Source organism: Aegilops tauschii, chromosome 7 (assembly GCF_002575655.3).
Source record: "Aegilops tauschii subsp. strangulata cultivar AL8/78 chromosome 7, Aet v6.0, whole genome shotgun sequence".
Taxonomy (NCBI): domain Eukaryota; kingdom Viridiplantae; phylum Streptophyta; class Magnoliopsida; order Poales; family Poaceae; genus Aegilops; species Aegilops tauschii.
The window spans coordinates 83,992,390-84,008,835 of NC_053041.3; the positions used below are offsets into that span (position 1 = coordinate 83,992,390).

General features: G+C 43.8%; 2 protein-coding genes across 2 annotated transcripts; one reads left to right on the forward strand and one right to left on the reverse strand.

Moving 5' to 3' along the window:
* The first annotated feature begins 7,254 nt into the window (after nucleotides 1–7,254).
* Nucleotides 7,255–8,852, forward strand: LOC109755306 (uncharacterized). The gene is made up of 2 exons (XM_020314219.3): nucleotides 7,255–7,704; nucleotides 7,788–8,852. Exons 1-2 carry the CDS (start codon nucleotides 7,617–7,619, stop codon nucleotides 8,555–8,557), a joined length of 858 nt encoding a protein of 285 aa, XP_020169808.1. The 5' UTR covers nucleotides 7,255–7,616; the 3' UTR covers nucleotides 8,558–8,852.
* Nucleotides 8,853–15,030: 6,178 nt separating this feature from the next.
* Nucleotides 15,031–15,592, reverse strand: LOC109755314 (putative lipid-transfer protein DIR1). The gene has a single exon (XM_020314228.3). The coding sequence runs from the start codon at nucleotides 15,535–15,537 to the stop codon at nucleotides 15,226–15,228; it is 312 nt and encodes a 103-aa protein (XP_020169817.1). The 5' UTR covers nucleotides 15,538–15,592; the 3' UTR covers nucleotides 15,031–15,225.
* Nucleotides 15,593–16,446: the final 854 nt, after the last annotated feature.

A 16,446-nucleotide genomic window follows, 5' to 3' on the forward strand; every position in this document is an offset into this window, starting at 1 on the left:
TCAGCCAGGAGATACTTATAAGCCTCATGATCAACGAGCTCCTATCCCTCCAGTAGTGCATCTACTCCTGGAGCACCAACACGATTTTAATCACAACAGCAACTCATCTCAGCAGCCATATGACGATGGATCAGTGCTCACTCACAGTTACCAGAGGCAAATCATAGAATCGACAACTACATGCAAAATCCCAAAGCACATCTGCAACGAAATCGAGATTGGACCCGCTTGCTGCCCACTCAAGCGATCGGTGGAGAGCAAGCAATCTAGAAATTCAGGGGAGGGGGTCGAGTGGGAATCACAGGAGCTTACCCATCTCTTGGACAGGGGGCGCTGACCCACGCCGGGGGCAGCGGCGAGGTGCTGTCGTGGTGGTGCTTCGGGGCTGCCATGGGCCGTCCTCCTCGCTGCCACCCGCGACGACGCGCCAACCCTTGTCGTTGCATGTCCTCCTGGGCGGGGCGGTGGGATTGAGACGGATTGAGGGTGAGCCACGACCTCCCTTGAGTCCTGCCTTGTCCGGGAGTTGCGATGGCGCCGGCGCCGGCGGTCTCAGAGGTCAGCGTAGGAGCACAAATCTGTTATTTGTTTATTTCCTTAAAATCCATTATTTGTTTCTTCACTAGTAGAAAAAGGACCATTTGTGCCGGTTCTAGAGGGCCTTTAGTCCCGGTTGTACTAAAGGCCCATCCCTTTAGTCCCGGTTCTTATACGAACTGGGACTAAAGGCCCTCCACGTGGCTGCTTTCTGGAGCTCCATCTTTTGTCCCGGTTGGTGTTGGACTAAAGGAAATTCTACGAATTTTTTTCTGAATTTTTTTTGAATTTTTTTTTGATTTTCAAATTTCTGAATTATTTTACCTCTTAATCTCTAATCACCCCTCATCACTGCTCAATTTAACCTCTAATTTCTAATCATCCCTCATCACTGCTCAATTTAACCTCTAATCTTTAATCACCCCTCCTCATTCCAAATCATCTAACTTCCTAGCCGGTCACCCATCCTCTTACTACCCCAGCCCGAGCACGCTTAACTTTCGGGTTCTATTCCCCCTCGTTTCCAAGTCTGCACTTGTTGTTTTCCTGACAATAGTAAGATGTCAATCCTATTAACCCTCAGGATTTTAGCTTGATCATGAAGTCACACGTTTCACTGTTTGAGTTTGAAACTATTATTTTAAAAAAAAAGTTATTTAGTAACGCTAATATTTCTTGCGTAAGTAGTTTGACCAGATTTGACCAAAATTCAAAAAAATGAAATAATTATTTAGTAACACCAATATTCTTGAATAATTATGTAGTAACACTAATACTTCTTGAATAAGTAGTTTGACCAGATTTAACCAAAATTCAAAAAAATATTGAAATTTGAGCATATCTTTTTTTCCTTTTAGAATTTGAGGATTCTAAAAATTTGCAAACAGGCCATAAGCCGTCAAAATTGGATGCATATTTTCGTGTTGAACATTTTGATATATTATATGTTTTTTCCGACATCGTATGCAAAAGTTATAGCCGTTTTACTTTTTTATGACACTTTTTTGCAAAACATGTCCAAATTTAAGTTTTTAAATTTTCCTAACTAGTAGATGTGGTAATATAACTACATCTCGAAGGATTTTATTTTTTGAAGTTTTTATCATTTTTTTTCAAAATTGAAATGGCGATACAGGGGGTAGAGTTTGAGAAATGGGCCCTTTAGTCCCGGTTTGAGACACGAACCGGGACAAAAGGGCATCGCACCCTTTAGTCCTGGTTCGTGTCTCTTTAGTCCCGGTTTGAGACACGAACCGGGACTAAAGGGTGCGATGCCCTTTTGTCCCGGTTCGTGTCTCAAACCGGGACTAATGCCTTTAGCCGCTCGAACCGGGACTAATGCTAACATTAGTCCCGGTTCGGACTAATGCCTTTAGCCGCTCGAACCGGGACTAATGCTAACATTAGTCCCGGTTCGTAATGCAACTGGGACTAATGTGAATATTGCCATGTGACCAAAGCCCTGTTTTCTACTAGTGCCTGAAAAGCTGTTATTTGTTTTCTAAAATAAATTTCACTAATGAGAGCAATTGGTTGATTTGGTTAAGTTAGGAAAGAGATTAAAATCTATTATTTGTTTCCTAAAACAAATTGCACTAATAAAAGGGATCGATTGATTTGCATAACTTAAGGAAGTTAGATCCGTGATTTGTTATACGTTTGGAAAGTTCTGGTTGTAATAAAGAGTGGAGAGCAAAATAAACCGATGAACTAGGGTGGGAGGAGAGACGAAAAAACCAACAAAAAATGGACGAAAGTGGTGGGACGAAAAAATCGTGGAGACTATTCTACCAACTGAAACATTAGGAGTAGAGATAAGGCCTTCGTAGTCGATCAATAGAATCAACCAAGCTGAATATATTTCCCTACCTCATCTTCACTCTCCTCTGTCCCATCGTCGTTGCCGCTCACAGCTTCACTGTTTTTGGGATGATTATGAGGGGCATCATAAATATCACCTTGCTGTCTGGGGGAATGTGACCCTACAAAAGCAACATGGGGGTCTAGGTATCCCTAATATTGCTGACATGAATCTCTGCCTCTTAGCTTCCTGGATTAAGAGATATTTCCTGGACGAGGGCAAGATTTGAAAGCAAATTATTGATGCCAAATATATAACACGTAGCCCGAACATTTTTACTTGCCCTAGCAATGGTGCTTCCCCCTTTTGGAAAGGGATTCTTTGGGCTGCTAAAGCCACTATTATGGGATATCCTGGACAGTTGGGAACGGCAATAGGATTAGATTCTGGGAAGATCAATGGATTGGTCAGACCACCCTTGCTACCCAATATTGGGACTTATACACTATTGCCAATGACCATAATATTTCTATTAGTGAAGTTTGGGATGGCACCAACCTTAAGATTACTTTTAGGAGGTGTTTCACCCAAAAGATGTTAGCTGATTGGAATGAACTGTTCAGTCGCATTATTAATGTTAATCTGATTGACAAGGAAGATACCATCCGCTGGAACTATGAAGCTAAGGGTGTCTACACTGCTAAATCTTTCTACAACATTGTTAATTTTAGGGGGGTTGGGCCGGGTAACTTACCAGTTATTTGGAATATCAATGTTCCCCTGAGGATTCAGATCTTTCTCTGGCTTATGGCCAAAAACAAATTATTAACAAGAGACAATCTAAAAAAAGACAACATGTAGAAGATTCTACTTGTCTTTTTTGTGGTGAATCTGAATCTATTGAACACCTATTTTTTGGCTGTGTTGTTGCGATAGAACTGTGGAAGGTGATTTTTGATATATCTAATAAGCAAGCCGGAATGCCCGTTGATGACATGCTGGCCTGGTGGTTTAATCACAAAAATCACCCAGCGGACTGTTTGTTACATGCTGCTGTCCTTTGGACTCTATGGAAATATCATAACGACATTTATTTCAATCATGTTCCCTGGCTTGGGATGTAGGTGCTGTGGAGGAAAACTGCTACTATGTTAAGCAGTTGGATGGTTCGATGCTCTGGCCCTGTCAAAGAAAGGGTGATACACTTGGTGAGAAAGCTGGAGCAGGAAGCGCGAGCGCCCCCCCCCCCCCCCCCCCCTATGTGGCCAGACCCTGGCTAGGGCTTCTGCAGTGCTCGGAGGTGCTGCGCGAACCGTGACACTGACGGGAGATCTGGGTGGTTCTGAGATATCATTCTTTCGTTAGCAGCTCCCAGTTCTTTCCGTGCCAGTTGGTAGTATCTTTGAGTCTAGCTTTTAAACCTTTAGTAGTTAATTTCTGGCGGTCTGCCTTGAGGCTGAGGCAACTCTTTTGCTGGGGCAGCGTGTGTGCTGTTCTATTCCCCCCGCGTGCTTGTAACAGGATGATGGTTTGTCTGGGGTTTCATTTGGTACAAGTGGAGCTGGGGCCGACCATGTTGACCATGACTACTACCTCTGTTCCAACCTAGCATCCCCGAGTAACCTAGGTCGTGACATTAGCACTATGTTTAGGAAAATTCTATTTACACTAACAGTTTAAGGAAGCTCGTGTTTTCTTTCTAAAGGCAATCACACATTATATTAAAATCATTTGGTTCGAATATTGCATGACCTCTGGGGGTAGATATTTAGAGGGTACTAACCATTTCAGGAAGCTCATGTGTTTTTCTAAAGGCAATAACACATTATATTAAAATCATTTGGTTCGAATATTGCATGACCTCTCGGAGTAGATATTTAGAGGGTACTAATCACAAATCATAGTGAATGTTGGCCGGTCCTATGTTATTTTAGGTTGATGTGTAGAATGAGTGAACGACTCAAACCTTGAACGTGCTAAAAGCCGTCACATGCAAAATGACTCAAACCCACATGCCCGGCCAGCAAGGCCTCTCACGGATAGTTTAAAAAACCGAACCGAAAATCGAACCGGAAAGGTTGTTAGTTCAGGATTTTACCGGTCGGACTGCCGGTTCACCGGTTCGATTGTTGGGTTTTTAAGCAATAAAGTGATATATGTTATTTAATATATGTGCTAATATAGTGTGAAATAATGGTCAAGTAAAATTATATCCATGTAGTGGACAACAAAATAGCACAACCAACTTGGTTATTGGGCCATGGGCAGGCCCCGCATACTGCTTACACGACCTTGGATCGAATCTCAATTTTCCAATTTCTATTAAAACATTTTTTCCTGGTTTTTTCCGGTTCAATGACCCGGATTTTTCATCGGTTTTCCAAAAAACCATCCGGTTTGACAGGTTTTCTTCGGTCTGATTGCAGCACGGTCTTATTAGCTTAAAAACAGATGAGGCTGCCGATTCCGGTTTTTTCCGGTTCGACCGCCGGTCCGGTCTGGTTTTTTAAACTATGCTCTCACGTCCTTTCAGAGCAGGACAATGTCAATTTCATAAATTAGTTTTTATTCATGTAGAAATGAAACACACATTGCTTGTGACTATAAAGTGCATGCACCAACCAGTTTACCTAAGTTTAAGCAGGCGGGGAAAGGTGAACTATGCATTTATACGTCAACACTCCCCTCACGTGTTGCTCTCTCAGACCTAAACATGGATCATAAGAGTGTTGCAATTTTTTATGTTTAAATTGCCAGATATGGGCAGTGGAAGCAGGGGCGGGCCGCAATTATTTATTGCGCTTACTGGGTTTTGAACCCTGAACCTCTTGTTTGCAAGTTTATCCACCTAACAAACTCACCCAAAAGGTCAAGCTGATAAGGAAAGGTGGGATATGCATTTATGCGTCAACAGGAATTGAACCCTCTCATCTATATAGAATTTGGTAAATACTAAGTACTTCCTCCGTCCTATAATATAATAACGTTTTTACATGCATTTGACACTGGTGCATTGCAAAAGATGCTCTTATATTATGGGATGGAGATAGAATCTATTTTCTTTAACAAGAACACTTTTTTCATCTATATAAATAGGACAAACACCAGTCTTATAAAAACTCATAGCATGTCAGACACAATTTTTTGTGATGTGCAAAAACTGTAACAATATAACCGTAACAGAGATCAGAGGTCGACACACAACAGTATTATTGAGTTTACTTAAATATGAAAAAGAATTTGCATCATTGCATCGATTACATTCTAAACCTCCCAAACATAAACTAGTATGCCCTTCACAACGCTTCATGGTGTATAGATGCTAAGCATGCCACCTGAGCGAAAAATGGCATGGCAAAACAATTAAGGAGGAGAGAGTTCCCGCGAAAAAAAATTAAAGAGGAGAGAAGCATGTTGGTGACCCTAGAAAGATACAATGCGAAGCACGTGAACGTAGGCAAAACACTTAAATGTAGGAAGCTCGCCAATGGATGAAAGAGTTTAGTAGCTAAATCATTCAATGAAGGGAGCTTATTAGCTACATTAAGCATCTATGCATTGGGGAATTTAATTTCTAAACTCTTTAAATATGCTTAGCACAATACTTGTGCATTGGAAGAGGCCTTAAGACTAACCACAATGGAGAGTAACATACACTAATAACATACACATATCCCTAGACTATGTTACTACCTTCATAGTGGGTAATGACATAAGTGTGGTGTCATGCAAAGCTTCATTTATTAGGTTATAGACTCATATTGCATCGGGACATGTGATGTTACAGTAACTAGCTAAGTTACTCAAACTACCTCTCTCCTCATTAACTCATTGTCACATAAGCAAATTTGCTGAGTTGGACTCGATGTTACTGCTGAAATTACTCCCACTGTGGCTAGTCTAAGACTACTCATAGTGGAAGTAACTTAGACTAGTAATGTGCATATGTTACTACCTCCATAGTGGGGAGTAACATATGTGTGGTGTCATGCAACACTTTATTTATTAGCTTGTAGACTCATCTTCTCTTGGTATGTGCGATGTTACTCATAATATGAGTAACTAGCTGTATTACTCAAATTATCTCTCTTCTCATTAAATCATTGTCACTTAAGCAAACCTTATGTTACTGTTGAAGTTACTTCCACTATGAGCAATCTTAATACACTATAACCAACCAGAGCCATTTACAAACCAGAATAAATGTCATCATATTGCTTCAATGCTTCATACCAAAAGCTGACTTGCATAATTGCACCACACGCCACTTTTGTTCTCTTCTTCCATAGCTCGACTGTGCCTAGTCTATCTAACAATTTTTTCCCATGTTGTCATCTTTGCAACCAATCAAAACATTTGTCAATGTTTGGCGCAAAAAAACCTAGTTTATTCTTTATTTTATTGTACTGTTCACCTGAGCTCACATGAGCTTCAGATCAGAACAACACTTTCGCTTCTAGATCGCCATGTTCGTTGTAAAGAGCAAAAGCGGTTGCATTCAGTCTAAGGTATAAGGATATAATCCTTGCGAACATTATACCGCAATGAATGCTCACATTTTATGTTTTTCTTCTCGGTACCTAATTAAGTCAGGGTCGAATTGTGATACTGGTTTCATTAAAGATGACGCTTTCATTACTTAAAAGATTAAGAATTTCACCATCAAAGACACCATGTGCGCAGATCATCTTACTTGATCCTTTGTCGATCGTGCTGATAAATGCCAGCCATCCTTCGTTGTTGTGTTCATTCTCATATATTCTAACAATAATAATAATTATTAAAATGGTTCCTTTCAATAGTTTTAATAAATTCTCTTGGTCCAGAGCTGGGCAGCCACACACACACATCCCTTCCCTCCCCACGAGGCTCGGCGAAGACAATACTCCCACAGGTCGACTCGACGACTAGTCGATGCTGAGCTCAACCCCATGCACCACGCCCATCACGCAGCAAGTAGCTAGCCGCCCCGCTGCCGTCCTCTTCTTATCCCCAGCCCTCCCGCGCCGAGCCGTGGCCACAAACGGCGGCTGGACCACCCACACGTCGGCGTCGGCCACGCCGTGTCACTCCACTCCTCGCGTCGCCATTGGCCCAGGTCACCAGAGAAAGAGCACTGGCAAGAGCCAGCTATATCCGCTTCGGATCGGGGCCCTGGAAACCTGTGGAGCAGAAGCTCCGGCCATGGCCATCCCATCCTCCTATTTAGCCGCGATCTCCCCCGCATCCTGTCACTACCAGTGATCGGATCGCACAAAAAGCTTCGAAAAGCAAAAGCATGGCCCTCCCGTCGCCGGCCGGAATCGCCAAGCCCAGGCTCCACCTTCTCTTCAACCACAGGCGCGCCAGCTCGTCCTCCGTCACCTGTGAGTGGATCTCTCGCTAGCTCCGCCCGTGCGTGCAGTACGTCGAGTTCTTGCTCACTTTTGGTTTCCTCGCTTGCTTCCAGGCTGCAGCAACAACGGGCGGTCGTCGTCGTCTGAGCCCGAGGACTGGGCGGCGCCGTCAGGGGACGCCGTCGACTGGCGCTCGTTCAGGGCGCAGCTCGTCCTCAAGGAGCAGTACGCGAAGAGCGTCAACCCGGCCCTCAGGGCGTCGTGGGCGCCGGCGGCGAAGATCGCGGACAAGTGGGCGCACCCGCTGGTGGAGCCTGAGAAGGGGTGCCTCCTGATCGCGACGGGGAAGCTGGACGGGTCGCACATCTTCGAGCGCACCGTGATCCTCCTGCTGTCGGCCGGGGTGCTCGGCCCCGTCGGCGTGATCCTGAACCGGCCGTCGCTCATGTCCATCAAGGAGGCGCAGTCCCTCTTCGCGGAGGAGGCGGACATCGCCGGCACCTTCTCCGGCCGCCCGCTCTTCTTCGGCGGGCCGCTGGAGGAGTGCTTCTTCCTGCTTGGGCCGCGGGAGGGCGCCAGTGCCGCCGACGACGTGGTGGGCCGAACGGGGCTGTTCGAGGAGGTGATGCCGGGCGTGCACTACGGCACGCGGGAGAGCGTCGGGTGCGCGGCGGAGCTGGTCAAGCGCGGGGTCGCCGGCGTGCGGGACTTCCGCTTCTTCGACGGGTTCTGCGGGTGGGAGCGGGAGCAGCTGCGCGACGAGGTGCGCGCTGGGCTGTGGCGTGTCGCCGCCTGCAGCCCCGCCGTTCTCGGGCTCACCGGCATCGGGGGCGGGCTGTGGGAGGAGGTGCAGCAGCTCGTCGGAAAGAGGAGGGTGTGGTGACTAATTGATACTGCTGCAAGGCAACATATACTACTACTACTTCCTAGGTAGAAATTGTACATTATATTTGTTGTGAAAAATGCTTCACAATATAATTAATTTCCCTATAATTTTATACTTACATTACGTGTTCATATACTGAGATTAAAGCTCGAACTTTCTCCTCAGAAGTGTAAATTACTCCACGTACTCCCTCCGTTTGAAGATAAGTGTACTTAGTACTATTTTATACTAAAGTTGTACTAGGTCAGCGGCACTTATTTTAAGAGGAAGAGAGTATTTCATAATATACTGCATACAATCTTGTCTCCGGTCAATTCCATTTTGTAGATTTTGACTAAAACATTTCTTTCGCAGTTAATTATTGAGAAAATTGTCCCTCTAAATTTTGACCAAATTTATGGGGAAAATGCATCAACATCTACAGTACCATAACAATATCATTAGATCCATCATAAAATATATTTTATCTGTTTTATAAATTTGACGTAAGACAAAGCTAATATGCAATGTGTTTTAAAATGAAGAGAGTATCAACAGAATAAAAACACCTTGTATTTTGCATAATTTTCTGAGGTGGACTATGGCATGCATTGTCAACCATTACCATTTAGAGCTTGAAAGTGTCACTTAACATGGAGACATACTATAAGGAATAAAGAGGGAGAGCTTAGCTCAGATGGTTAGATTCCTTATGGTGGGACCAGTTTACCGCCGTGTGGCCGTCGGCGGTGGCAGGGCTACCTTTTGTACTTTCTCCTAGATCTGATGGGCATAGACCCTAGCGGCGCGCGCTGGGACATGATGTTGGAAATATGCCCTAGAGGCAATAATAAAATGGTTATTATTATATTTCCTTGTTCATGATAATTGTTTATTGTTCATGCTATAATTGTGTTATCCGGAAATCGTAATACATGTGTGAACACATAGACCATAACATGTCCCTAGTGAGCCTCTAGTTGACTAGCTCGTTGATCAATAGATGGTTACGGTTTCCTGACCATGGACATTGGATGTCATTGATAACGGGATCACATCATTAGGAGAATGATGTGATGGACAAGACCCAATCCTAAGCATAGCACTAGATCGTGTAGTTCGTTTGCTAAAGCTTTTCTAATGTCAAGTATCATTTTCTTAGACCATGAGATCGTGCAACTCCCGGATACCGTAGGAATGCTTTGGGTGTACCAAACGTCACAACATAACTGGGTGGCTATAAAGGTGCACTACAGGTATCTCCGAAAGTGTCTGTTGGGTTGGCACGGATCGAGACTGGGATTTGTCACTCCGTATAACGGAGAGGTATCATCATAATGCATCATCATAATGAGCTCAATGTGACTAAGTAGTTAGTCACGGGATCATGCATTACGGAACGAGTAAAGTGACTTGCCGGTAACGAGATTGAACGAGGTATTGGGATACCGACGATCGAATCTCGGGCAAGTAACGTACCGATTGACAAAGGGAATTGTGTACGGGGTTGCTTGAATCCTCGACATCGTGGTTCATCCGATGAGATCATCGTGGAACGTGCGGGAGCCAACATGGGTATCCAGATCCCGCTATTGGTTATTGGCTAGAGAGGTGTCTTGATCATGTCTGCATGATTCCCGAACCCGTAGGGTCTACACACTTAAGGTTCGGTGACGCTAGAGTTGTAGAGATATTAGTATGCGGTTAACCAAAAGTTGTTCGGAGTCCCGGATGAGATCCCGGACGTCACGAGGAGTTCCAGAATGGTCCGGAGGTAAAGATTTATATATAGGAAGTCCAGTTTCGGCCACCGGGAGAGTTTTGGGGGTCACCGGTATTGTACCGGGACCACCGGAAGGGTCCCGGGGGTCCACCGGGTGGGGCCACCTATCCCGGAGGGCCCCATGGGCTGAAGTGGCGTGAGAACCAGCCCCTGGTGGGCTGGTGCGCCCCACCCAAGGGCCCAAGGCGCCTAGGGTTGGAAACCCTGGGGGGCGTTGCCCCCCGAGGGGGCATGCGTCCCCCTGGTTGGAAACCCTAAGGGGGCCGTTGCCCCCCGAGGGGCCGCCGCCCCCCCCTCTAGATGGGATCTCCAAGGGGGCATGCGCCCCCCCCCCTAGCCCCTATATATAGTGGAGGGGAGGGAGGGCAGCCGCACCCTAAGCCCTGGCGCCTCCCTCTCCCTCCCGTGACACCTCTTCCTCCTCAAGTAGCGCTTGGTGAAGCCCTGTTGGAATCCCGCTGCTTCCACCACCATGCCGTCGTGCTGCTGGATCTCCATCAACTTCTCCTTCCCCCTTGCTGGATCAAGAAGGAGGAGACGTCTCCGCTCCGTACGTGTGTTGAACGCGGAGGTGCCGTCCGTTCGGCGCTAGGATCATCGGTGATTTGGATCACGACGAGTACGACTCCATCAACCCCGTTCTCTTGAACGCTTCCGCTCGCGATCTACAAGGGTATGTAGATGCACTCCTCCCCTCTCGTTGCTAGTAAACTCCATAGATTGATCTTGGTGATGCGTAGAAAAATTTTAATTTCTGCAACGATCCCCAACACATGAAGTCCTAGCACTCGGCGGTGGTGCTCCTACAGTCGATGTGGGAGAGGGGTTGTTCCTGGCGGCGGGGCGGCTCGGTGCTCCGATGGTGGAGATGGCCAGGCGTGACGCGGCGGTTCTAATATAAGATGGAAACAAGCAAAAAATATAGATACGTCTAGGATGTATCAGCATCTGCAAGCTTAATCTCTATTCGTCCCTAAGCAATTAGATGGTAACAAAATAATTTTTATTGTGAATGCTATATTACGTGAACATGACCGGTCTGATGTAATTCAAGTGTGACTCAGAGATTAGTGATGTTATGTAATAGTTTGTAATTGATAACAGACAAATAGCATCAAAACATGCAAATAAACATGCTCTCGCTTTCAATGATCTAGTGCTTTCAATCATTGTTCTCACTGCCACGTGTTAAGAAAGAATGTCAAATTATATTGGAAAGTTAGCATTGCTTGGTCTTTATCGTATGATGGCAATCTTATCATAAACCATCCAACGCAAACCAAGTTACTTTGATCACGAAATACCAATGCACCACATAACATTCATGCAATGCTTGAGCATGAGTCTAGCCACATCACTTTTCAAATGGAATAGCTAATAATAACGGGGGTTTATGAGAATTCAAAATGTATAAGAAAGTCTTGCATCAAATAGGTTTGATCATTTTCTCGAATACACACAAGCATGTGTATCATATATTGATAGAAGAAAGGGTGAAGAGACACATCCGCGATTGGAATACAATGCCAAATGGCACACCACACCGCGGTAATCCCTGAGATTGTAACCACACCTACTACAAGGGGTAGGGATTGTCATGCAACAAATGAACTAAAGCTATAAGTGTATGAAAGTTATCATAATGGACTAATGGGGTGTGCATCCAACTTGCTTGCCCGCAAAGACATAGAGTATTTGAGGAAGCTCACCACTGAAATATACGTACAAGCCAAGTTCTATAACCTAAAATCAACTAGTATATGGAACATGAAGTACATGAAGACTCTATATGAAATGCAGTAGTGCTACATTGAAGCACTCTATGATATCTGCTAAGACCAGGTAGTACTTTGAATCACAAGTGTATGCTAAAAAGGATAGTAGTGTTGCTCCCTCTCTCATTCCTCTTGTTTTTTTGTGGCACCTTCATGGTGCATCTTTTATTTGATCTCTCAAGGTAGGAGCAACACTCTAGAATGATATACAATACACTTTAAATTTACTTACAAGTCAACTGATCAAATGATAAACATTATGTTGAAACTCTAATGGATGCTTCTAACAGTGTATCAGGATGTGCAATGATGTAGCATAACATATACTCCTTCCATCCCAAAATAAGCGTCTCAACTTTGTACTAACTTACAAGGTAGTAATGAGATTGACACACTTATTTTGGGACGGAGGGAGTATGAAGCAATGAATAATGGTGGCCTTGCAACAATAATATGATGTTATCTCTATATGATCATACAAAAGCAAGATGACAACGAGGAATAACATATCTAGTCATGTAATGATGAAAAATGTTGCTTTGCAATATATCTCATCATGGCATAGAAATGTCATGATAGGTAGGTATGATGAGTCTTTTGGGGAAGATAAATTGTGGGTTGATGCATGGGAGAACAAGAGGTACCCCTCCCATGGGGTTTGGATGTATTAGTGAAGTATGCACCTATCTCGAAGTGAGAGTGGGTAATGCTCAATACCGAAGAGGCTAGTAAAAATGAAGGTAAAAGAAGCAACATGGCATCAATCCCACATTAGTATAAATAACTCAAGCATTTATTACAAACATTAAATAGATGTCTCATTAGTATCGCATTACCAAGAAACTCCTAGGGGATAATTTGGAAGACATAAGCCTGTTGTTCGTCCCGATCTAACCTCAGTGCTAGCTTACTTACATCCACCCCTCTACTTGCACTTCATTGCAACACTAAAGGTTCCAACTTTCAGTTCATTAATGAAGAAAGGCAATAATCCCACATAATCTTACAACGCCTCCTCACTACTCTACTCAAGCACATCTACTGACATATTCATCTATTACTCCCACATTATCTCAAACGATTGTAAGGAATCATATCTTCAAGTTTATGACTAAATATGTAACAAGGGCATGCGCTCGACGACAGGGAGGAGGATGAGCGCATGGGTTCATGTTGGTCGCAGGTGCGACCCTGAGTGGAGCGTCGGTGGAAACTCGATGGGAAGAATTCCCACGCACACGGACGTCCAGTTGGTGTCACCGCTGACCTCCAAACCTAAGCGGGAAGGCAACTCCGTTGACCCATGGCAGAGACTCAACGGGGCTAGCTCGGTGGCCAAACGGGCTGCGAGGGTGTAGGAAGGTCTGTGGAATGAGAGAGGGGGGTGGGAAAATTGTGCTAACATGTGAGTTTGGGTGGGATTTGAGTTGATGTGGCGGACTTTTGGGATATGTTCGGGCATCCCATATCCTTCCCACATATAGATTGGATTTGGGAGGCCCGGATAGACTAGACAAATATGTGATCTAGGTTTTGTGTTGGAATGCGGTTTTTTCTCCGAACAATATGGGCAAATCCTATTTAACGGTTACTGCGTCGTCGAACTTTTGGAAAGAAGGTGTGAGGCGAGTGCCCGTATGGGCCGACCCATTCAAGCTAGAGTACACACCAAGACCCTGTTTGTTTGGGCTTTTGCTTCTGCTTTTGCAGCTTTTCCAGTTTGGCCAAAAAGCCATAAAAGCTCATAATTAAATAGATGCTTTTGGAGCTTTTTTGGCTTTTGATGAATCAATATAACAATATTCGGCTCCAAAAGCCATAAAAGCTCTAAAGGAACCTATTTAGGAGCTTTTATGGCTTTTTGGTCAAAGTGAAAAAGTTGCAAAAGCAGAAGTAAAAGCCCAAACAAACAGGGCCTAAAGGATTCTGGTTTTGATAATCTTCCAAAAAGTTTTGTAGTTTTTTTTATCAGTTTTGTAACCATCTGGAAAGTTTATGCTAAAAAGGATAGTAGTGTTGCTCCCTCTCTCATTCCTCTTGTTTTTTTGTGGCACCTTCATGGTGCATCTTTTATTTGATCTCTCAAGGTAGGAGCAACACTCTAGAATGATATACAATACACTTTAAATTTACTTACAAGTCAACTGATCAAATGATAAACATTACGTATGTTGAAACTCTAATGGATGCTTCTAACAGTGTATCAGGATGTGCAATAATGTAGCATAACATATACTCCTTCCGTCCCAAAATAAGCGTCTCAACTTTGTACTAACTTACAAGGTTCTTAAAAAAATTGAACTAAAAATGTTCGCGTTTCTTAAAAAAAAGGTCAATTATTTTAGAAATGCTTGTGTTTGAAAAAGTTCATGTTTTCAAAAATGCTTGAAATTTGAAAACAATGTTTGGAATTTCTAAGTATTCTCAAATTAAAGAAAACAAATTTTAAATAAGTATGTCTTTTCTAGTAAGCCGAACAAAAACCTGCTAGACACAGTACCACCCTGAAGAAATCACTCGCTACTGGGTCGCTTAGGAGGTATAACTCCAATGGGCTGGCCTAGTAGCATGGGCCCTGTGCGATTTGCATCCTATTTGACGCAACGCTTCTTCTAAATTTTCTTTTGACACAATGGCCCCGGATAGTATCCGGGTTGTTCGCTTGAAAATATGGTGGTGGGGAGATGCTCTTACACGTGTATTGTACTCCCTCCATTTTAAAATAGGTGTCTCAACTTTTTTTTTACTGCTTCTTCAGTACAACTTTATACTAAAGTTAGTATAAAATTAAGACATTTATTTTGGGACAAAGTGAGTACTACATTTGTACTGCCTCTGTAAACTAAGTGATTCAAAAAAAACTTCTGTAAATTGATATAAGACGTTTTAGATCACTTTTTTTTTGAGGGGGACGTTTTAGATCACTATAAAGTAGTGATCCAACTAATATTCCAGAACTTAGTTCTTCATTGATTAATTTTCCCATGCACAACCGTGATTCATATCCATGCAGCTCATGAAGTACAGTACAGAGTACACACCAAAGCAAGCACGAAACGGTCTCTTACGTGCTTCATTTATTCTATAGGTATATATTTCAGTCCATCATATATTTCGTGGTGCATCCATCAGCAGTTGGCGGGCATGGCGAGGCCGCACTTGCGCGGCAACGCCATGGCGCGCTTCACGTCGATCTTGTAGAACCTCACCCACATGGCGCCGACGTTCTTGTACCGGCAGAGGCACGACAGGTCGGCCCCCGCCAGCGCCGCGCAGCAGTCGGCGGACGGTGCGTCCGTCGGGTTGTGGATGGCCGCCGCCGGCTGGCACGCGCGGATCCCGCCGCTGGAGATGTTGCAGATGCCGTGCGCGACGTCCGCGGACGCGCCCAGGACGAGCACCACGGCGAGTAGCGCCGCCATGGACTGTGCCTTAGCCATGATTATAGTATCAATTTTGTTGGAGTGTCTCTCTGTTTGTGATTCTGCTTGCTGATGAAGTGGTGAGGTTGAGCATGTCGTTTCGTTAGGATGGAGTATTTATAGGCCTCGTTTTGTAGGACTGTGAATTGTGACATCGACTGGCATGTTCGCCAGTAAAATTGAGTTTTTGTGCAAAGTGAAGAGGAGAAAGCTACGCCTCCTTTTCACGTTCAGATCTCGATTGGGCTCGGCCAAATTTTCCGGCCGCTCCTTTTTCTCACGTTCACACTTTTCTTTGGAACACCAGCAAAAAGAGCTTCAGATGTCCTATTTGACGCACAGGGCAGCGAAGCCAGCGAGTAAGTGGGCCGTCCCGATTTGCGTTCTACGATCACGGTTTCGGGAATATTCCGAAAGCTTCCTGACAGGTATTGAGAACCTTCTACCCCTGAAAAAAGGTATTGAGAACCTTCTAGAAGACTCTGAACCATTTTTCTGTTTGTTTTCTTTACTGGTTTTCCTGTAGTTTTTTTTATGTTTCTTTTTTGAAAATTCCCCTTTTAAAAAAACCATAATTAAAAAAAATTGAAACAAATATTCATGTTTAAAAAAAATGTACTCCCCCCAATCCATATTACTTGTCGCAGCTTGAGTACAACTTTGTACTAAAACTGCAACAAGTAAGGTGGATCGGAGGAAGTACAAATTCCCAAAAGATGTTTGTGACTTTCAAAAAATATTTCAGTTTTCACATTTTATTCACAAATTAAAAAATGCCTTTAGAAAAATGTTTGGGAATTTCAAAAGATGTTCACAAAATTGAAAAAATACATGTTTTCCAAAAAAAATTAAGTTTTTCAAATGATGTTCGGATATTTTTTTAAAAATTGCAAAATGTTCACATTGAAAAAAAAATGAAATTTCAAA

What these genes read in the sequence shown, in the direction of transcription:
- LOC109755306 (XM_020314219.3), top strand. Translation starts at nt 7,617, where the DNA reads ATGGCCCTCCCGTCGCCGGCCGGAATCGCCAAGCCCAGGCTCCACCTT. An exon ending in CAGCTCGTCCTCCGTCACCT is followed by an intron (nt 7,705 to 7,787) that starts GTGAGTGGATCT and finishes GCTTGCTTCCAG; the next exon opens with GCTGCAGCAACAACGGGCGG.
- LOC109755314 (XM_020314228.3), bottom strand. Translation starts at nt 15,537, where the DNA reads ATGGCTAAGGCACAGTCCATGGCGGCGCTACTCGCCGTGGTGCTCGTC.